General features: G+C 39.7%; 4 protein-coding genes across 7 annotated transcripts; 2 read left to right on the top strand and 2 right to left on the bottom strand.

Moving 5' to 3' along the window:
- Positions 1-515: 515 nt before the first annotated feature.
- LOC9301160 (proteasome subunit alpha type-7-B) lies at positions 516-2,026 on the bottom strand. Its single transcript, XM_002865039.2, has 3 exons — positions 1,738-2,026; positions 1,039-1,453; positions 516-926 (listed from the first exon to the last, which is right to left on the bottom strand). The coding sequence occupies exons 1-3, from the start codon at positions 1,908-1,910 to the stop codon at positions 762-764; spliced, it is 753 nt and encodes a 250-aa protein (XP_002865085.1). The 5' UTR covers positions 1,911-2,026; the 3' UTR covers positions 516-761.
- A 1,170-nt stretch (positions 2,027-3,196) lies between these two features.
- Positions 3,197-8,686, bottom strand: LOC9302844 (probable alpha-mannosidase At5g66150). 2 transcript variants are annotated; one of them, XM_021022452.1, is made up of 25 exons: positions 8,360-8,683; positions 8,199-8,282; positions 7,996-8,084; positions 7,745-7,919; positions 7,473-7,676; positions 7,333-7,404; positions 7,125-7,238; positions 6,952-7,052; positions 6,768-6,861; positions 6,520-6,687; positions 6,340-6,429; positions 6,087-6,152; positions 5,953-6,009; positions 5,656-5,875; positions 5,417-5,553; positions 5,178-5,309; positions 4,874-4,945; positions 4,754-4,801; positions 4,546-4,671; positions 4,372-4,437; positions 4,167-4,279; positions 4,007-4,091; positions 3,674-3,928; positions 3,540-3,608; positions 3,197-3,460 (listed from the first exon to the last, which is right to left on the bottom strand). In XM_021022452.1, the coding sequence occupies exons 1-25, from the start codon at positions 8,585-8,587 to the stop codon at positions 3,230-3,232; spliced, it is 3,096 nt and encodes a 1,031-aa protein (XP_020878111.1). In that variant the 5' UTR covers positions 8,588-8,683; the 3' UTR covers positions 3,197-3,229. The 2 variants fall into 2 exon arrangements, with proteins under 2 accessions (XP_020878111.1, XP_020878117.1); XM_021022458.1 differs by lacking the exon at positions 3,197-3,460 and having other exon boundaries at positions 3,547-3,631; positions 8,360-8,686.
- A 543-nt stretch (positions 8,687-9,229) lies between these two features.
- On the top strand, positions 9,230-11,819 carry LOC9302843 (receptor homology region, transmembrane domain- and RING domain-containing protein 1). Of its 2 annotated transcripts, XR_002332576.1 has the most exons (6): positions 9,230-9,484; positions 9,562-9,798; positions 9,929-10,318; positions 10,615-10,712; positions 10,817-10,956; positions 11,596-11,819. XR_002332576.1 is itself a non-coding variant. In XM_021028268.1 (5 exons), exons 1-5 carry the CDS (start codon positions 9,355-9,357, stop codon positions 10,886-10,888), a joined length of 927 nt encoding a protein of 308 aa, XP_020883927.1. In that variant the 5' UTR covers positions 9,230-9,354; the 3' UTR covers positions 10,889-11,293. The 2 variants fall into 2 exon arrangements, 1 of the variants encoding a protein (XP_020883927.1); XM_021028268.1 differs by lacking the exon at positions 11,596-11,819 and having other exon boundaries at positions 10,817-11,293.
- Positions 11,467-12,820, top strand: LOC9302842 (thiosulfate sulfurtransferase 18). 2 transcript variants are annotated; one of them, XM_021028280.1, is made up of 6 exons: positions 11,467-11,601; positions 11,828-11,950; positions 12,035-12,114; positions 12,189-12,259; positions 12,385-12,438; positions 12,523-12,820. In XM_021028280.1, the coding sequence occupies exons 2-6, from the start codon at positions 11,844-11,846 to the stop codon at positions 12,619-12,621; spliced, it is 411 nt and encodes a 136-aa protein (XP_020883939.1). In that variant the 5' UTR covers positions 11,467-11,601; positions 11,828-11,843; the 3' UTR covers positions 12,622-12,820. The 2 variants fall into 2 exon arrangements, with proteins under 2 accessions (XP_020883939.1, XP_020883935.1); XM_021028276.1 differs by having other exon boundaries at positions 11,586-11,671.
- Positions 12,821-20,956: the final 8,136 nt, after the last annotated feature.

The following is a 20,956-nucleotide window of genomic DNA, read 5'->3' as shown; positions in this document are numbered from 1 at the left end:
TTCAGCTTCAAACGATTAAATAATTACGATCTGCGGCTGCGGCGACGAAACGAACAACAACCTGCGGTAGTGTTGCCGCCGCAGCCGCCAACGGCGACGAAACGAACAGACTAATGTTGTTAGTTTTGACAAATGGCGAAACCTTTAGTCAAATACTTGATTACTTGTAGATTGATACTCTCTCCGTTTCGTTTTAGTTATCGTTTAAGGTTTTCTCACACAAATTAAGAAAAACATTAAATTTTTTGTTTTATTCTTTATTAATATATTTTATAAAAAAATTTATTGACCGAAACATTAAAACAGTAGGGATAAAACTGGAATTTTCACCAAACATTTGCATCGAAAACGACAACTATTATGAAACAAAATTTTAAACTCTAAAACGACAAATAAAGCAAAACGGAGGGAGTATATAGTACATGATTTTCATTTTTGATCAGAGTGTTTTAATGACTTAAAAGAGAAACCCACTCAAATAAAGAAGTTAGGTTAGTTAAAACTCCCTCCAGAACTGGAACGTCAGAGCAACTCTCTGTCTCCAAATGCAACATTTAATCAAAGTTGGTTAGTCATGCTTTGGACTTTGGAGGTATCAAACCAAGTTGAAGGACAAACCAACCAACAAACGAAAACAGCTGAGATATCTAATCAACCCAGAAATTTTGTGGAGCAGGTCTTCAAACCAAACATCAACAAGTACATAAATGATAATTGAGACCAAAGAGCAGTCTTTGTGGCTGAATTGAGATATTGTTTTATCAAGTTTCCTTTGGAGGGCCTTTCTTGGCTGCTTCTGCGGCCGCCTTTTCAGCTTCGATCTCTGCCACAATTGCATCAATTTCAGCTTCTTCTAGCTGGCGCAGCCCAGTTTCCTCCCGTGTCATTACAGCAACCTCAATGTTCTTTCCTCCGCTTTCAACTACCTGCAATGCAAAGATGATATCAGGCTAGGCCATACCAAATAATAGATATGATCTCAAAGGAAAAGAAACCCTGAAATAACAAAAACATCAATATCAGCTAGGAGAGGGCAACCTCAAGAAGAGCACGGATAGCGAGTTTAATAGTTTCTTGGCCAGAGGATTCTTTGTAGTTCTTCTCCAGGAATTCCCTAATAGAGTTGGAGTTTCTACCGGTTGCATTAGCTTTCCAAGCAGAGAAAGTGCCAGAAGGATCAGTCTGATATAGGGAAGGCAGACGAGAGTAAGGGTCGAAGCCAACGATAAGAGTAGAAAGACCGAAGGGTCTGACACCACCACTTTGGGTATACTTCTGTTGAAGGCCAGCAATGTAGCGAGTGATGTACTCAACAGTGACAGGGTCCTCTAGTGTAAGCCTATGGCTTTGACACTCGATCCTAGCTTTGTTAATCAAGACACGGGCATCTGCCTTGAGCCCGGCGCATGCCAAGGCAATGTGGTTGTCAAGGCTCACAATTTTTCTGGCTGATCTGTGAGAAACAAGCGCAAGTCATTGAAGACAGCAGCTTCATCTATCAACTACTTTTTTTCATTTTATGTCTCCATAATATATTGGTTAGGCAGCAGTATAAGAGAATTGAACAATTAAGTTGATTCCCTTCCAGGGAATGGCCTGAGACATTCGCAATTAGGAACAAGGATCGTTTTAAACTAGTGTTTCAGCTGCAAATTCCATCCATTAATTAAGAACTAGCTAGTGAGAGAGTAAACAACAAGTAAAGAGCGCAATTAAGCGAAGAGATGGAAATAAAACCTAGAATCCTGAAGCTTGGGGGTAGATTTCTTCTCGACGGCGAGGACGACGGTGTCGGTACCGCGGACACCGACGGTGGCGTTACCCTTGCGGACGGCTTCAAGGGCGTATTCGACTTGAAAGAGGTGACCGTCGGGGGAGAAGACAGTAATTGCTCGATCGTATCTAGCCATCTCTATCCGATGATGTTACTTTTCCAATTCGTTTCGTTTTCAGGGCAAAAAAAGACGAATCCCAACTTCTGCGACAAGCCAACAACACAAAATTGAAAAGGAAATTCTCTCTACTTGAGAGAAGTGAAGAGAGACGAATCGCGCACTCACTCATTCATTTCCTTTAAATGGGCCTTAAACTTCCATAACAGGCCCATTAACACAGTCTAATTATTAATGGTCATTTAAAAATACAAACATACTAGATTTTAACCCGCGGTGTACCGCGGGTCGACTTTTTAACTAAAAAGTTTTAAATTTTAAGTTGTAATTATTTTGTTAATATTATTTGTTTTGTTTAGTGTTTAAGATTATATATTGAATTTTGATTATTATTTCTAGGATTTTAACCCGTGGTATATCTTCCGGTATTATTATCGATCTAAACCCGTCCCACCATATAACCCCGTCCCACCATATAACCCCGTCCCGTGAAATTAAACATCATTTTTTTTTAATAACACATTTGTTTAGAAAACATATAATTCGAGTCAATTTAAAAGTTTGTTTTTAAGTGGTTCCATAGTATAAATATTTATAATTTTTATAGTGTTCAAATATTATTAATATTATAAACTTTTTATGGAATTAAATATTATAGATGAAAGTGAGTGATTTATAAAAAAAAAAAAGAGATGTAAGTGATTCAAATCAAAGAAGAATAGGAAGAACCTTAGTCCAAGACATGTAGAAAATGAAGCAAATGATTTGCAGAGCTGAGGGACGGCGAGAGTGGAACCATGCACATTGATTTGATGACTAAATAACCTCACTTATATATAGAGAATAAGTAGTCCATTGATTTAGGTCTTGTTATGATACAATATTAACAAAAAAAAAAGATTTGATGAGTAATTGTTATCTTTAAGTTATATATTTACGTAATTATTTTCCTAAAAAGTCTACAACAGTTATTAGGTTCTGTAATTGTTTTAGGAAATTATTTATTTTGCAATACATTTGTCGTTAGAAAGTTTTTAAAATAAAAGGAAATTATTGTTTTTATTTATTATTGCAATTAATGATGGATCTTTAATTATGAGAAATCATACCAAATATATTTGAAGATTACAGTAAATCACGGAATAGTTATTATCGAGATTTTTAAAGTAATTAGTTGGAGGAGATTTGAGGAACGATCTTTAGAATAATATCTTTAATTAATTTTTTTAAATCTTAAGAATTAACTCCAATGGCATTGTTTGTAAATACATTCCAACTCCAAGATTTATTTGCTAAAAGTCATTTAAAAATACAAACATATATATTGGCGCAAATAATCATCCCACAAACAACTTTCTTCTTCTTCGTTGTTTCTGAGAAAACTCAACCACAAATGTACGAATCTCCATTGGACCAAGCTCTACTACTAAAGTCGACTTGTCAACGGCTCCCCCTCTTTGCGGGGAAGAAGCTTCTTCCGCTTCACCCTCCACTTTCCACTTCATCTTCTCTTTCATCTTCGCTTTCTCTTGATTTCCTGACAAACTCATTTCCGTCACTTCTTTGATCTGCAAAAAAAATCAATATGGATTCAGTTACCACCTAGCTCTACATGTTGATTATTAGATGAGCAAGTGTGTTTCTTACCATTTTCCCGGAAAACAACTTCTTCAGCTCAACTTTAGCGGTTTTCGAGTAATCACTGTCTTCTCCAGCCTGTATACAACAACACTCAATTACTGTCATATAGTATATACCAATTCAAAAACTTCACAATGTACCTCGTAGAGATGAGCCAGGCGAACAAGGACGTTCCCGAAATCCATTCCCTCAAGAGTGATGAGAGCAGTGTTTTGAGGCAAGGTGTAGAGAGGATCCATGGCATAACCTTTCACAGTATTGGAGGCTTTCCATTTCTCCTTGTTCTCGTGTGCGAATGCCATTAGAAGAGGAGAGTATAATTCCTGCCCAGTCTCTCGTCTCCACCGCCCTCCTTCTCCTATCCTATTTATGCTTACATAGTAATTCCCACGAACCTGCATTTACACAAGTATGTTTCAAGATTTTTCCTGGACAAAACACACACAATTCATCAATTGTTTATTCATTCATACCGTTAATCCTGCGCAGGTACCATTCACACACACAGTTTCTGCAAGGCCCTCCTCTACTCCTCTCGCGTCATCCATGCACGTACTCCTGTTCCCATGTGTTCACTCAACCACACAATATGTATTTCTTGACTTTAAAATACAGACTGATGAAATTTGGAACCTGTGAAGCATCAACTCTATTTCACCGTTCTTAATACTAGCACCCCCAGTAGCCCGATCAACCAACACCGACAACTCTGCTTTCTCGTCTTTTGAGTACATTCCAAGATTAAGCTGAAGAATCATACTAACAAAGCGTTAACACAATCGATCTACTCCAAAATTTTCTTGATTTTGCAATTTCAGCTGGACATCAAATAGTTTACCGGATAGTAGTTTCCTGCTATTGGCTCATTCACTTGGAGATGCCAGTCTGTTCGGTTGTCCCGGACCTGCATTAGAGATCCTCAGGTACAGATTTTTAATACCCTATTCGTTGCAACCCGGAAACAATCTCATTGGTGTTTGAAATATATGAGAATACAGAAAATTCAGGGTACCCGTTTCAAAAAGTCTCTTCCATTAGAGTCAGTATAGAATGCCTTATCCGTAGTCATATTTGTTACCATTCGCGTGATAATCTCTTTCCCTATTAGATCTCCATTACCGGAAGGAATTGGACCAATCTGTTAAAGAGAATGAGCCTGAGGGATCTTTTTATCCAAAACACATTAAATAACCTGAATTAGAGTTTTGGAGAACACTCACAGTGAACTCAAACTCGGCGTGCTCTTTTTCTTTGTACAGTCTTACCACCTAGATAACATAACTACTTATCAAGTAAGGATTTTCAAATAGTTATATGCCATCAATTTAACAATGACTTACCTGTGCCACCCACGGACTAAACTGCTGGTGCACCTCATCTATCAAAGGCCCTCGCACAATCTGCAACTTTGGCTGCGCATTACCATTGCCAATGAAAGCATCGGTTACGGTCCATATCTTCTAAGCAAGTATTGTATGGACTATCTATTACTTCTATCATATAGATTTTATGGGTTTACTACAAAACGATATATGGTGTGTAGAAAACCATAGAAATGCTAGAAAGTTATTTTTTTTTTTTTATCTAATATCTTGATGATAGAACCTCAGCATCTCAATGCTCTTACAGTATTCATAGACTCACTTTGGAAGACGAAACAGGATACGCCAAGGAACCATTAGGTCGAAAAATATATGCACCGGAAACCTGGGGATCTTTTGCGTCCCCACCATTTGAAGCATACCAGAAATAGTTCTGATCCACCATTATGTCAGCCTGGAAGATATTTATTAGAAGCAAGTGTGATTGAACTTTTGTCTAACAAGATTCCCCAAATTAATGAACCAAAAAGTTTCAGTGTGAAGGAGTAAACGAAACATTACTCCTGTTCTGGAGTTGTATATCCGTTCGAGACGACCAGAGTCTGAAGAAAACACCATCTTTACATTTCCTGGACCAATTTCAGTCGTATTTTTCACCGGACTAAGCATCACTGAAGAGTGTGTGTGATTACTGCTTCCTATAGCGTTGAATGATACCAAAAAGTGAATCATGAGTGAAAGGCACATGTTTAACTTGCTATGGAAATTCTTACAGTTAGCATGAGCCTGTCTCTCCATACCTTGTGCGGATGCTTTAGATATGAAGAATGTGTTCCAACCAAGTGGCGGTACTGTTGCCTTAAACACGAGCCAATACTTTGGAATCTGCAGGGAAGATATTCCTAAATAAGCTTTTGTATAGAAACTTCTGAGGTTGCTCGTGACATTATCCATGGGGATGTATTGAGCATCAAGGGTTTTTCCAGATGAATCCTCCACGCTTAGACCTGCATCATTGACCTGGTACATACCCTAACTCTTAGTAAAGAATTTGATCTCAAAGGAGCAAGTAAACACTTAGACGCATGATATATAACCGGAATCCTGATGATTTCTGTACGATTCCATCCAAGGGAGTTATACGCCACCAGAATCTGAAGATCAAACACTGAGATAGTTAAAGACCTGAGCTATATCTTAATGATTTTGGTAAGAGATGCGATGGATTTACCAAGCTCTTCTGGCTTGGAATGGTTTCTTCTGTCGATGGGCAGTAGCTGATATTCATCAACGAGCACTGCTCATTTGATTCCAAGAGAAGATATAAACCAGGTGATTACGAAAGATGACACACAATAATCTTTTACTCTAAATTCCAACAGGAAATAAATCACTCCCACACCGGTCATCACCATAAAATTGATTCTTCAATCACATTTCTATAAGAAAAATGAAAACCAAAACGAGTTTCTTAAAGATTTAACCTGGCTGAATGCTATTGCAGGCTTTGTGCAGCCACCTTTTGGTGCCTTGTTCAATAGGCATGCCAGCGCAGCATTCACCACAGCTTCTGCCTACGGAAAATATGATTACTGATAAATAAATAAATAAAAAAAAAGACAGAGAAAAATGAAAGAGAATAGTTTTCATATATAGTATCTTACCTCAGAAGCACCAACAGCAAGGCGTTTCATGTAATCATTTGTTACATGCTGCTTGGCAGTTCCAGTGACAGCATCGTGGTGCTGCGCTATCGCTAAAGCATCCCCAAGACTGCAAGTATTTGGTCCTCCAGATTTCTTGCCTACCCGAAATTCAAGTTGCCTTGCAGCCTGCATTCAAGGCCATGTAACTCATGTTTGAATTTCACTAGGAAAATCGAAATCGGACTCCGGGAAATGCAGTTTGATACCATGTAGTATCCGCTAAGAGCCCGAACATAACGTTTAAGAGCAGGACGGCTGGTGAAGTAGCCAGTCCAGTAAGCGTATGCCCGATCCGCATATCTGCAAGGTAGCGGGGAAAGTATTGAGAAAATTAAAATGTTGAACAAGGAATATGTAAATGTATTTAAATAGAGTACTACAGGCACTCACGGGAAAAAATCACCAGTCTTGAGAGGCCAAGTAACATTGGCATCATTCTTGGCATCCACATAGAGAGATGGTGTGGAGTACAAGGCGTTGACACGGCCATCCTGTGGAATGGAATTGGTGAGAATCTAGTCTCCAAGACAGCGAGAATAGGCGAAGCAAAGAGATATCAAAACCTTGTTAACGTAATGGATGAGTCTGTCCATCTGCCTGAACCAAGACTCGGCGAACTGGTACTGAAAATCATCACCCATTGTCCACATCACATGGTTCCCTCGACTCACATTGGCCTATACATACCCATATTGACTACTTTGAGAATCCAAGATTACACATACATACACTTGAAAAAAAACATGAAGAAAAACAATACTCAGGACTTACATAAACCAGAGAAGCATTGACGAAATTATCAACGGCCTCCTTAATGTTATAGGCATCGAAACGAGGGTTGTCCTGCAAAATCACCAGTGAATCGAATTCCCCTAAACCAGAAAATCAAACGGGAGAAAGAAGAAGCGAACCTGGAGGGGGACGTAATCGTCGGTGACTTCATAGTGAAAGCCAGTGGGAGGGCCGTAATGAACAAGAAAGACATTGGTGAATATCTGAGAAGAAGAAGCCAATGTTTTTGATCCTCTCCAGATTACTTCTAGTGATTTCTCGGCCTTTCTCTTTTCTCTGTCTTGGTAATCGATTCTCGCGAAATGCACAGAATCCAACCCTAACTGCACCCACAATATTAAAAGGCAACAACTTTTTAATTTGAGTAAATAAAGATAATAGAAGGAAGGACCTCTGCTCCAAGGAGGTAAGCTTGCACAGAGGAATGACCAAAGGGGTCGATTTGCCAAGCAGCACGTGGAGTTGTATTGAACTGTTGCTTTATAAACCGATGCCCCTTTGTGGTTTGGTCTATCATATCTATGTAATGGCACGTTGCTTCATCATTCATAGCCCATCCTCCATTTCTACACACCATATACATTGATTCTGTAAATTATCACTACCCAAAATGATCAAATTAAGGTAGAGTGACCAACTTACACAAACTCTAGTTGCCCCGATTTCACTAGTCTCTTCACTTGCTCTTGTGTCTCGGGGCTTTGTTCTTCCCACCAACGCGTAAAGAAAGCCTTTTTTATGTAATATAGATATATTCACATAAGAGAAGAAGAAGAAGAAGAAGAAGAAGAAGAAAACATGCATATATTGTTTTATGAACAAAACGTTAGGAAGCAATGTTTCACCATTTCCGCAAAAACAAACTTTCTATTGGGATCGCCAAGTAGAGAATCCACCACCGAGTCTAGCACGTTCCGCACACAAGCGTTCTTGAAACCACACGATTCGTTGGGCTCGTGTCTACATATACATGATATATTCATCTCTATACAAGTACATAACATACCTGGATACTGTTGTTCGATCCTACATAGTACTGATCAACAGTTTTCAACCACCCGACATCGTCATGCGAATGCGGAACAAGATGAACATTTAGTTTCCCCGGAACCACTTTAGCTTCGGTGCCATACTTCACGTAGCCCCCGCCTTTGACGCTCTCAACCGACAACCGGAGAACAGAAACAATAACACAAAGTGCTCCTTTCAATAAAGACAAACCCGGTTTTGCCATTTTCCGATGGCCAGGCGCTCGAGATTCAGATGTTCTTCTTCTTACAGGAAAGTTATATCAATAAACAACAAATGGAGAGCAAAACAAGGGTCAAACCAATAGACCGATCCTAATCGTTTGTTTTGCTCAGATCCGTCGGTCTCCGTAAGTGTTTCTCTATTGTTTTACTGTGACTAGATTGTCATTTCAACACATGTAATATTTTCTTACAAATTCAAATAAATTGTGACCATAAAATAGTACTATTAATCCTTTTTTCTTTTACTTTTTGTCAATTTTTGTATTAACTAATTTGACTACTAAACAATAAATTTTAAATTGTTTTGTTTGACATTAGTCACTTGCCATTTTAAGTTTATTTAAAAAATAGTTTTGGGAAAAACTATCTTCCTTTGATGATACACAAATCAATAGATTTAGAGATAATTAAACCACGTAACTTGTGAATGTAGGAGGTTGAATTATACAATGTACGTAAGAGAATAAAGCAAATCTCTGAGATTGAGCTCAACGAATCATTTACATTTTTGGAATGGTATAAATTGGAACATGTTTTTCATTTGGCTTTTGTTTTCTTTGGACGGCGTCGTTTTTATATCTGATTCACCTTGGACGGCATCCATATTGTAAATGAATGAACTTGTTTTTAAAAGCCTCTGAGGAAAGTAGAAGGTTCGGGTGAAGAAACCAATGCATTTCGGCGACCGCCGGGAACTGAAAAGCCATCGATCAACCGAGAAAGCGAAAAGAGAGAGAGAGAGAGAGAGATGAGACTCGTCGTCTCAAGCTGTCTACTAGCTGCAGCTCCTTTTCTCTCTTCACTGTTACAAGTTTCACTCGCCACTGTTGTCCTCAATTCCATCTCCGCCTCTTTTGCCGATCTCCCTGCCAAATTTGGTCAATTTCTCTCCCCCTTGCCTTTTCCTAATCCCAATCAATTTCTCTTCAATTCCTAATCTGATTTTTGATTCTAGACGGCTCCGTAACCAAAAACGGAATCTGTGGAGCTCTATACGTCGCAGATCCTCTCGACGGTTGCTCACCGCTGCTCCACGCCGCCGCATCCAACTGGACACAACAGAGCACTACTAAGTTCGCTTTGATTATCCGAGGCGAATGTTCTTTTGAGGATAAGCTGCTCAACGCACAGAACTCTGGTTTTCAAGCTGTGATTGTCTATGACAACATTGACAACGAAGATCTCATCGTTAGTAAGCCTTTTGCCTCTCACCCAACTTTAAATTCCATCTTTTTGATGAGAGCTGAATTTCATTGGGGTTCATTTATTTAGTCAACGCCATAAGTTTGGACATTCCTAGACCAACATCTTGTTTTGCACAGTGAAGGTGAACCCTCAGGACATTACGGTTGATGCAGTCTTCGTTTCAAATGTCGCCGGTGAGATTTTGAGAAAGTACGCCAGAGGCCGAGATGGTGAATGCTGCCTTTATCCGCCAACCAAAGGGAGCGCTTGGACTGTGTTGGCCATCTCATTCTTCTCTCTCCTTCTCATTGTCACTTTCCTGTTGATTGCCTTCTTTGCACCCAGACACTGGACCCAATGGCGAGGCAGGCACAACAGGACCATCAGGTTAGATGCAAAGCTCGTCCACACCCTCCCCTGCTTCACCTTCACTGATTCTGCTCACCACAAGGCCGGAGAAACATGTGCTATATGTCTTGAGGATTATAGATTTGGAGAAAGCCTCAGGCTTCTACCCTGCCAACATGGTATTCTTTTCTTTCTCCACCATTAATTTGTTCATTGAGGTCTTGGATATATATTTTATGGGACAGAGATCTTCCCTTCACAGGAGGGAAGCATGTGCTTAATCTAGGAAGACTTTGATAGGTTTCTCTTAGATTCTAAGTTTATAAGATAGATTTCTTTTTCTAGCATATCAATTGATTCGAATGATATGATGGGTCAAACATGTACAGCAGAAGAATCATCAAAGATTTGGCCTTTTTAAGTTTATGTAAGTGGGTAATTCATATCAGTTGGTTGACTTGAAGCTCTTATGCAGCTTTTCACTTGAGTTGCATCGACTCTTGGTTGACAAAATGGGGTACATCTTGCCCAGTGTGCAAGCATGACATAAGAACCGAGACTATGTCTTCTGAGGTGATCCTGTTGGACTGACATCTTTGTTGCCATATGTATCAATCCTTTTGAGTTGTTGTTTTTGTGTTGGATTCAATACACTGTTTGTTGTTGTTTTATTGCAGGTACATAAACGAGAGAGTCTGAGAACAGATACAAGTAGATTTAGCTTTGCTCAATCCAGTCAAAGCCATTAGATTTGTTGTTATCGGCTTATAGCAGCTGAACACACATATCAGTGCTCGGTTACGTGGATCAGGTCCAGGTTTGCATCCTATATTGAATGGTTAATCAGGGTGGGATAAGCATAGGTAAAGTGACTGGATTTGCCATAGTGGTCGATGCTGTGCTCGTTTTCCCGGATAAAAAAGATCTGAGTTGCTTTGCTTGTTGTTCTTTGCATGTGTACATTCCTTGTACATTTACATACGCCCGGAGTCATTCCAGTTTTTTTTTTTTTTTTTTTTTAATATAATTGATCATTGTGTGTGTGTGTTGCTTCGTGATCTTCTTATCTGTGAATTAGAAAAAATGTTTGATCTAATGAGATTTTCTCTCTCCGATCCAGGCAAATCTTTAATGGTAATCTTGTTGATTTTAAAGGGGATTTCTTTGTCTAAAGTTTGTATAATTTAAATATTGAATCCGAGTCCCTTACATTGGGGAATGGAATCCATTGAAGGTGGCTTTGATTTTATCTTGTCCATAGTAATAATAAATAAAAAAGAACACGTCATCCTCATCTCCACCTAACGGTCTCATCCAATACGAAGACTCGTTCATGGGGTCGTTAGTTGCCCAATTCCATCACCATAACTTTCTTCTTTCCATACTCTTTAACTTGTTTTGGTTACTAAATTCAGCCAACATCTCCCTCTAATCAGTGAACACGTTTTCTATGCAGGCTTTGGTGCCTCTCTTATCATAGCTGTCCAAGAAGATTATCTTAGATTCTTTATTGTAGATTTCATTTTACTTGCGTATGGCAACAAATTTCTAATGGTTAAATCATATACCATTATTTATATTGGCCATGCATTTGTATAAGTGGAATATAAAACAATATTATCTGTGTTTGGTCCTATATATTACTCTCTGCTCTCTTCCTGAAGCTTCATCTTTTGTTTGGCAAGAAGAGGGAGAGAAGATCAGATGTCTCAATCAATCTCCTCCAGCACAAAGGCAGAAGAAGTTGTTAGTGTAGATGTGAGCGAAGCCAAGACTCTCCTCCAGTCTGGGCATCAATATCTTGATGTTAGGTGAGCTCCTGATCTATTCTATCATCTCCATGTCTATGCATGTATGTACCAGCTGTTGGAGTTGTTAATTCCTTGCACATGCAGGACTCAGGAAGAGTTTAGGAGAGGCCATTGTGAGGCAGCTAAGATCGTCAACATTCCCTACATGATCAACACACCTCAAGGTAATAAAAAATGAACCACCTTTAATTTGAGATATCAGCCAGCATAATGGAAAGCCTTGTGATCTCTACTCTAGGTAGAGTGAAGAATCAAGACTTCTTAGAGCAAGTCTCTTCTCTTCTCGACCCAGCTGATGATATCCTTGTGGTAACTCTTTTCTTCCTTAATTACTTTTTTACACATAGGAAGTCCTTAAGATCAAAATCACATGAAGAGGGATTTTAATCATGGGGTTGATAAAATATGGTAAATGATATGTATGATACAAACAGGGTTGTCAGAGTGGAGCCAGATCCTTAAAAGCCACAACTGAACTTGTTGCCGCAGTAAGTATATATACTAATTTATACACTCCGACTAATGTGTTTAATCTCCAAAGAATCATTCATATTATATATGGTAAAAATTAGGGTTACAAGAAAGTGAGAAACATGGGAGGTGGCTACTTGGCCTGGGTGGATCACAGCTTTCCCATCAACGAGGAGGAGGAGGAGCCATCTGCAAACTAATCATATTAAGATTCTCATCCTTCTTGTCGAATAATATAATTGCCAGTGTGATGTAATAAATCATTTTCTATTTAGAATGTTTGCAGATGTGGGACAAAAAAACTTTCTTATTAAACGTTCACTTTGTCCCCACATCCATACATTACAAGTTTCAAATTAACCGAATTGGGCCAAGTTACTTGGACCGGACCCATGAAAATAAAAGGAAACTGATAAGTCGGCGTTATACTGTGCACATCCCACATCGTTTAGTTGGAATTTGTCCCTTGAAACTTGTCCTATAAATTAATGCACCTGCTTCTTTAGTAAGATATCAACTGGACTTTAAAGTCACGGCCCATTTTTTGATAAGAGGCCTTTGGGATTTAAATGAATTCCAACGTAAGTCGGCCGATTCGGCCGCCCACTTAATGGGTTAGGCCCTAGTTTTTTTTTCTCACAGGTTTTTTCGAGTCTTTTTGTAAAAATTGTTTTCAACGTTTTGTTTTTTTTTTTTCTTTGATAAGTGTTAAATTTTTTAATTTTGTGTAAACTAATTGGATACAACATCCAAACCCCTAAGAGGTGTTCTAGGTTCAATATGGTTTACACATTATTAAATTTTTAACAATTGTATTTTTTTAAAAATGTTTTGTTTTTTTTTTCTTTTTTTTTGATAAGTATTAAATTTTTTAATTTTGTGTAAACTAATTGGATACAACATCCAAACCCCTAAGAGGTGTTCTAGGTTCAATATGGTTTACACATTATTAAATTTTTAACACTTGTATTTTTTTTAAAATGTTTTGTTTTTATTTTCTTTTTTTTGATAAGTGTTAAATTTTTTAATTTTGTGTAAACTAATTGGATACAACATCCAAACCCCTAAGAGGTATTCTAGGTTCAATATGGTTTACACATTATTAAATTTTTAACATTTGTATTTTTTTAAAAATGTTTTGTTTTTATTTTTCTTTTTTTTTATAAGTGTTAAATTTTTTAATTTTGTGTAAACTAATTGGATACAACATCCAAACCCCTAAAAGGTGTTCTAGGTTCAATATGGTTTACACATTATTAAATTTTTAACACTTGTATTTTTTTAAAAATGTTTTGTTTTTTTTTTCTTTTTTTTTGATAAGTGTTAAATTTTTTAATTTTATGTAAACTAATTGGATTCAACATCCAAACCCCTAAGAGCACCCCCAATGGGTAATTTTTTGGGTTCTCTCAATCAGTTCTCTTCAAAAACAATTTCAAAAATAAATCAAAATCAAGATATAAGAAGAGAGACAGCTCTCTTGTGAGAGCTTTTGAGAGTTAGGAGAGCCGACGACGTGGCAGCTTCTCTTCCGTAGATCACAGTTCAGGCACCAAGCTTCAATTTCACACAAAGGATTGGCAAAATGGTGAGTGAGAGAGATGGATGATAGATGTAATATTCAAATTGCTGGTGTTGAATATCGAAGAGAAGACGAAGAGTGGCTCTGGCTCTCGTGTCGTTGTTGGTCGCGTCTGAAATTGGATCGAATCGTAGAGCCGGTTTCACGATCCCTTCCCTCCACTTCACGGAGTCGTCGGAGAATTATTTGGGCCAAAAGCCAGTTATTTGTGTCATATAAGTCCACTAGGCCCATTGGCTAATTATTTGATTAATATTGTACTACCTATTTAACTTAACTAATCGAACCTTATAATTATGTTCTGATTGACTAATTATTTAGAAACGGAATTATGTCATTTTCTATCATTCTTTTACAACATTTAAACTTTGACATGTTTGAACATTTATTCTGTGGCAACAATCAACAGAATAACTAATCGTTTTTTTTTTCGCAAATTTATTTTCAAATGTATGAAATTATTGTATGTTTAATATGCTATGAATTGTAATATTTTCAGTTTTATGAAATAAAATAATTAAAATAATAATTTAATTTTTTCCTGAGAACCCCACAAAGAGAGCCTACCATTAGACTTTGCAAAATTAAAAAAATTTAACATAAGTTCTCATCTCATAAATTTGAAAATTTTATTCTTAAAAAAATGGTGAGAGCCCATGGAGGGCTCTCACCATTGGAGATGCTCTAAGAGGTGTTCTAGGTTCAATATGGTTTACACATTATTAAATTTTTAACACTTGTATTTTTTTAAAAATGTTTTGTTTTTTTTTTTCTTTTTTTTTGATAAGTGTTAAATTTTTTAATTTTGTGTAAACTAATTGGATACAACATCCAAACCCCTAAGAGGTATTCTAGGTTCAATATGGTTTACACATTATTAAATTTTTAACATTTGTATTTTTTTAAAAATGTTTTGTTTTTTTTTTCTTTTTTTTTATAAGTGTTAAATTTTTTAATTTTGTGTAAACTAATTGGATACAACATCCAAACCCCTAAGAGGTGTTCTAGGTTCAATATGGTTTACACATTATTAAATTTTTAACACTTGTATTTTTTTTAAAATGTTTTGTTTTTTTTTTCTTTTTTTTTGATAAGTGTTAAATTTTTTAATTTTATGTAAACTAATTGGATACAACATCCAAACCCCTAAGAGGTGTTCTAGGTTCAATATGGTTTACACATTATTAAATTTTTAACACTTGTATTTTTTTAAAAATGTTTTGTTTTTTTTTTCTTTTTTTTGATAAGTGTTAAATTTTTTAATTTTGTGTAAACTAATTGGATACAACATCCAAACCCCTAAGAGGTGTTCTAGGTTCAATATGGTTTACACATTATTAAATTTTTAACACTTGTATTTTTTTAATGGAAAGCCTTGTGATCTCTGTGGATGTCGGATTCACACACTCAAGTATTTTGTTAAGTGGGAAAGATTATTCTTGAGGGACAAAAATAAATATGTAAAAAGCTTATAAATTGATACGAAAATTGCTATAGTATTTCTCTCTTGAGAGGAAGATCCCCTTTACATGGCCATTGGCCTCTATATTTATACATAGATAAGTGACATTAAAATGGACAATTAAGTACAATTATTCCTTCTTAAATGTGTCCGTTTTGATTCTTCGACTTTAATGCTCAACGTTTGAATTTGAGTTGACTCTGATTTTCATGGGCCTCGCCTTTTTGGCCCAAGTGTCCTCGAGCCGACCTACCCGCATCTTCTACTCCGAACTCACGTCTTAGTGTAGTCACTTCGGACTCTCGAAGTGGTGACAACCACTTCGACCGTCCCCTCGGTTCATGGGCCCAATGGGCTTCATCCTTTATGGGCCACCCGCTTGACTACGTGGCAATCTTTGGTTGGTCTCGTACTTCTGGTGCGGGATCCGACACCAACAATTAGCCCCCCAAGTTCTTCGAAGTGCTATTCCAATTCGGAGGACTTTAAATGATCAAGTGGCCAAAGATTGCGCTCGAAAATCTTTATGATTTCCCGCCGAAAATCCCATCACTCCTTTAATTTCGGCAAGTAGCCATTTTTAACCGAGTGACATCTGTCATCATTATGACCGTATATTGATTAATTACTATTAAAACGGGAAAAACCTTCCCACTACCCACACGACTTCCGAGGCGGTTTCATCATTAGCTTGAGGTAACTTCTTTTCACCATTACTCTCTTCTTTACTTTTGTACTTTAATCAAAACCTCTCTCTTCGTTTCTTCACCAAAACCCTTCTTCGCCGGATCTTGAATTTCTTTTTCTTCACAATGACTTCTGATTCCGATAGACCCGAGTCTCCGTCTTTCGATGAGAGGCGTTCTAGTAACGACGAGTGCACCCGCCCTGGTGACATTGCCGGTCCGCACTATAGGTCCACTTGTACTCTTCAATCCCTCGAGCGATTGAGAGAGCTTTGCCGGATCTCGCCGGAAATTATGGCGGAGGCACAAATAGCCTCCCCCACAGAATCTCCAGAGAACCATCGCGATGGTTACTTCTGTGTGTATGAGATTTATTTCAAAGGTTGCGGGCTGACCTTTCCTCTTCCCGAAGCCCTAATTTTATACCTAGCGGCCCTTGAAATCGCTCTTCCTCAATTAACCCCCAATCTTCTTCGTACTATTCTCGGCATTATAACAATCGCGGCGGAGGCCGGTTACGCTATCGGAGTTGCCGAATTAAACGAGCTTCTAAGCGTGAGAAGCTCGTCGAAGAAAACGGGGTATTTGTCAGCATATCCTAACGCCAACAGGAACATCATTTCGCATCTCCCAAACAAGGATGAAAATTGGCATCACCCTTGGTTCTTGATTAAGAAAACTCCCGCTTCGATTGGAAATCTTGCAGATTTCCTCCCTTCGAAGTGGTCGGCGAAACCTGGTAGAGATTAGGTCGCCCGTATCTTTCCCGGTTGTTTCTCTATCTTTATTAACTAACATCGTTGTTTCATTTCGCAGCTTTCATCGCTTCCAATCTCCCATCTGAAGAGTTCATCGAATTCTTCAAAATAATTCTTGAAGGGGAAACCCTTTGGAATTCCTTCACTCTCGAACGATTCATAGAGGCTAACCACAGACTCAGGATGAGTCCGCCTGGTCACCTTCACCAAATTCCTCCCCCTCCTTCTACCCAGGGAATGTCATCTCGGGCCCTTGCGGCCAAGCGTAAGTTGCTTTCCAAGCCGATGGCTGAGGCTTGCGAGGAGAAGAAAAAGTTTCTCGCGACTTCCATAGACAAGAAGGACTACAGTAGAACCTTGTTGGTTGATGACGGCAGCACCGAGGGAGCTCGATCTGTCGCTTCCTTCAGATTCACTCCTCGTCGCGATCGTCGCGACTCACGTTCTCCTCGGAGGGATCGATCTCCTCGCCGCGATTCACCCCGTCCTTCCCGAGATGATTTTAGTAACGAGCCAATTAAGAATTTGGTTCGCCGAAAGAGAGACAAATCCTCTCGTAGTGACCCTTCCCCGCAGAGGGAATCGTCAAGGGCCCGGACTGACCGCTCACCTCGGTCATCCCCTCCTGCTGAACCAATGGGTCCTCCACGACCGGTTGACATGTCCTCCTCTTCCCAGCCTGACAGTGGAAAGACCGCCCGGAGCGCATCCCCGAGAAAAGGAGATTCTGAGTCTCGAGATGCTCCTTCGAGGCTGAAGCCTGCTCTTGTACCTCAAGTCAAATCGCTTTCAGGTTTGTTGATTTACTCATACTTAAACTTTTGTCTTTATTGAAGTTCCAATTTTTATAACTTTTCCTTCTTCGCAGCTATGGAGACAGAAGGCAGTGTCTTCCGATGCTTCAAGACCCGTTCGGGTTCGATCTTGCCAGATTTCAACAAATGGCGCCCTGCGATTCGTGAACGTTATCTGCTTCACGCGCATCACTCATCTCGGGTTAGTCCCGCTTTCGTTTGTGTATATTTTTTATTGTATTGCCATTCTGCGAACTGACTCGTCATCCCGGGTTCATGCATAACGCCAGGCTCAAAGCGAATTTAACGACATGATCGAACATTACGAAGGGTTGATCATTGGCCGGGAGAAGGAGATGGACATGTTGACAAAGAAACTCTCCGCCCTTGAGGCCGAACTCAGTTCTTCTGCCGGCTCCAAGCATGAACTGGAGGACAAAGTCGACAATTTAACATCCGAGCTTGCGCAGATAAAGGGGGAGCTGCAGGGTCAGTACGACCAGAACTTCAAACTCCAGGAAGAATTTTCTGGTATTCAAGGTAGGCTTCAAGAGTCCGAATCAAACGCTGATTCCCTGCACAACCAACTCATCGAGCTCCACGCGAAGTACAAGGCGATCGCCAAATTGCGTGACTCCGAGTTGGCGAGGTCGGCATCAAAAGCCAGAAAAGAGGTCAAGGGACGCGGGATGGAATTGATCCAAGGGGCCATCCGATTCATGCAGACTGAGAAGGCTAGGTCTGACTTGGAATCTGACATCAAGGAGCACGAGAGCAACCTGATCCTGCTGGATCAAATCCATGATGCAGATTTCTCCGAGGATCAAGAGAGAACCGAACTATCGGCTAATCTTTCTGAAAAGCGGAGTCGCTTGGCCGCTCTTCCTACTTCGACCTTCAACCCTCAGGACTTCGAGGAATTCTTCACCGAATCGCCTCCTATAAGCGAATCAGGCTTAGACTGGGCAGGTAATGCTTGGCTCCTGACATTTATTACCTTTCCTTTTCTTGCACCTTTGATTGACTGGAATTTATTATTCCTAGGCTCAAGTGAGACGGAAGACGTTGTCCCGCCCGCAGCTCCAATGGTACCAGAGGTTACTCCGGAGGTTGGTTGTACTGCGGAGGGTGGTCAAGGAGCTTCATTTGATCAAGCAGCTGCCAAGGACGCGAATGAAGCTTCGACTGTCGAGCCGGATTCCGAGGTGGCTGCTGTTCCGTAGTGGCTGTGTCCACTTTAAATTGGGGATTGTCCCGTTATTTTTAAGACTTAATTTCAAACCTATTTTTGCCTAAGGAGGCTTTATTATTATTTCGAACAAGATATTTGCCTGAGGAGGCTTTTAAACCTTTCTAGGTTGTGTCCCAAGGGGGTTTGGTTAAAATTAAATGCGGGTTTGCAAAGTCCGCTTTTAACCTTTTGTGGCCTTGTGGCAATGCTTTCGAGATTTTTAGGCTGATCAGACCTTTCTCTTTAGAATGCGAGAACTGAGCTCGGCTTAAAGCGAGTTCCCCACTTCGGGTTTAGTCAACTCGGTAAACTTGTTGGGCTTGAGCCTTAGAAACTTTTGTAGTTAATGTGACGGTTGCCTTTTCCTTTTCCAAGAAAACGGCTCGTCTTTTAATGCAATAATTGCCTTTTCTCGATTTTCCAAAAATGGTTTAAACCACTTGGGCACGCTATCATTTAATGAGTTTATGTTTCCAAGACAAACCCTAAATCATTATAAATAAAGGTTTACCTACCTCTAGGCTTTATTAAACATGACTATAGAATCTCACTTGAGAAATATGTTAAGGATGGAAAACGAAGAAGTAGCCCCCATCGCTCCCGGCAGCCCGCTTTTCTTGTCCGGCGACGGATTTGAACCGGCTGGCGTTCTCTTTCCTCACGCCGTCTTTCACTTCCCTTCAAAGGAGAAGAAAGAGGCTTGCGACTTCATCGACAAGGTAAATATTTAAAGTTTTTGACTTAAAAACTTTTTGCTTCATATTATTCACTTTTTTTTTTGTTAGGTCGCCGACAAGCACCGTCGCCTATGTGAAGAGAGGCAGCGGCTGGGCCTCAAAAGGCAAACACTTGAGGCTCGCATCGCTCGAGTGGAGAGGAAGATACGGGCCTTGGAAAGCGACCCCTTTCAATGGGAGTGGCGGAACTTCGACTCCGTTGCTGAGATCCCGAAGATGCTTCGGATGTATCTCCGCGCTAGAGGAGTCCCGGGCCCTGTGAACGTCCCCGTCTTCGTCACTCCATCCGACGATGAAGAGGAAGAGGACTTGGAGGAGGAGGCCAGCGACTGTCGGAAACGTCTTCGGGATCGTTCCGAAGTGGATGCCAAAAACAAGGCGTCCACTTCGAGGACTAAACCGGCGATGAAGGAGCCTGTTCCTGAGCCTCTCCCATAAATGTTCTCCAATTTCTTCACTCTTTTCCCCCTTTTTTTTTTAAAACAAAGACTCGTAATGGGCTTCGGCCCTTTTTTTATTTATGGAAATATTTGCTACTTTCCTTTTTTAAAATATTCTCGGAGATGCACATTTTAATGCAGGATCTGTTTGAGGGCATGAATCTCTCCGCGAATCACTCCGTTCCTTGGATAGAATCCGCAGCTTGCCAAGGATATGGGGTTCCTATAAATTATAGGTTCAACTCTCCTTTACTCCTCACCATTTTTTATTTTAGCAGGCATGGAGTTCAATCTACGCTGTTCAGAATCTATGCCCGACTTCTCCAGAATTGGAATGATGAATGAAGATGTTCCAAGTGAGCCCGGCTGGCAGCCTTCCCCACTTCGCGGCCTCTCGAGATCTCAGATCCGAGCCCCATGTGCTTTGATCAGGGATCTCCCAATCAGAGACCAAGGAACAGCGACGGCGTTCATAGAGGCACTTGAACTTCAACACCAGAAGCTTACGTCGGAAAAGAGGAGGCTCCGGAAGAGGATTAACCGGATGCAACGCAGGCTTACTACGGTGTCAAGAAATCTTCACATCCTTGAATCTCACCCCGGAGAGTGGATTGGGCTTGGAATCTCTGACTTTGCTCGAATTCCGGACTGCATGATGTCAATCATCGATCTTGCTGGTCAAGGAATTGAAGTGTTCTGCTCGTCAACGAGGATTTCGTAGTTCAAAGTGTACGATGAGGACACTTCGCCCTCCTTTTTTTTTGAATAAACGCTTTATTTCCAATCTCTTGTATGTTCGCATAGCCGAACCTTCTTCCTTTAATAAAGAAATAAAACAAAAAATT

This window comes from Arabidopsis lyrata, assembly GCF_000004255.2.
Source record: "Arabidopsis lyrata subsp. lyrata unplaced genomic scaffold ARALYscaffold_8, whole genome shotgun sequence".
NCBI lineage: Eukaryota > Viridiplantae > Streptophyta > Magnoliopsida > Brassicales > Brassicaceae > Arabidopsis > Arabidopsis lyrata.
This window is presented reverse-complemented; position numbering and strand designations above follow the sequence as displayed.

Coding starts and splice junctions, on each gene's coding strand:
- LOC9301160 (XM_002865039.2), bottom strand. CDS start 1,910: ATGGCTAGATACGATCGAGCAATTACTGTCTTCTCCCCCGACGGTCAC. Junction 1,454..1,737: donor CCCAAGCTTCAGGATTCTAG/GTTTTATTTCCA, acceptor TGTTTCTCACAG/ATCAGCCAGAAAAATTGTGA. Junction 927..1,038: donor CTATCCGTGCTCTTCTTGAG/GTTGCCCTCTCC, acceptor TTTGCATTGCAG/GTAGTTGAAAGCGGAGGAAA.
- LOC9302844 (XM_021022452.1), bottom strand. CDS start 8,587: ATGGCAAAACCGGGTTTGTCTTTATTGAAAGGAGCACTTTGTGTTATT. Junction 6,430..6,519: donor TTGCTGTTGGTGCTTCTGAG/GTAAGATACTAT, acceptor TATTTTCCGTAG/GCAGAAGCTGTGGTGAATGC. Junction 4,946..5,177: donor ATCCTGTTTCGTCTTCCAAA/GTGAGTCTATGA, acceptor GGTAATGCGCAG/CCAAAGTTGCAGATTGTGCG.
- LOC9302843 (XM_021028268.1), top strand. CDS start 9,355: ATGAGACTCGTCGTCTCAAGCTGTCTACTAGCTGCAGCTCCTTTTCTC. Junction 9,485..9,561: donor CGATCTCCCTGCCAAATTTG/GTCAATTTCTCT, acceptor TTTTGATTCTAG/ACGGCTCCGTAACCAAAAAC. Junction 9,799..9,928: donor CAACGAAGATCTCATCGTTA/GTAAGCCTTTTG, acceptor TGTTTTGCACAG/TGAAGGTGAACCCTCAGGAC.
- LOC9302842 (XM_021028280.1), top strand. CDS start 11,844: ATGTCTCAATCAATCTCCTCCAGCACAAAGGCAGAAGAAGTTGTTAGT. Junction 11,951..12,034: donor CATCAATATCTTGATGTTAG/GTGAGCTCCTGA, acceptor TTGCACATGCAG/GACTCAGGAAGAGTTTAGGA. Junction 12,260..12,384: donor CAGCTGATGATATCCTTGTG/GTAACTCTTTTC, acceptor TGATACAAACAG/GGTTGTCAGAGTGGAGCCAG.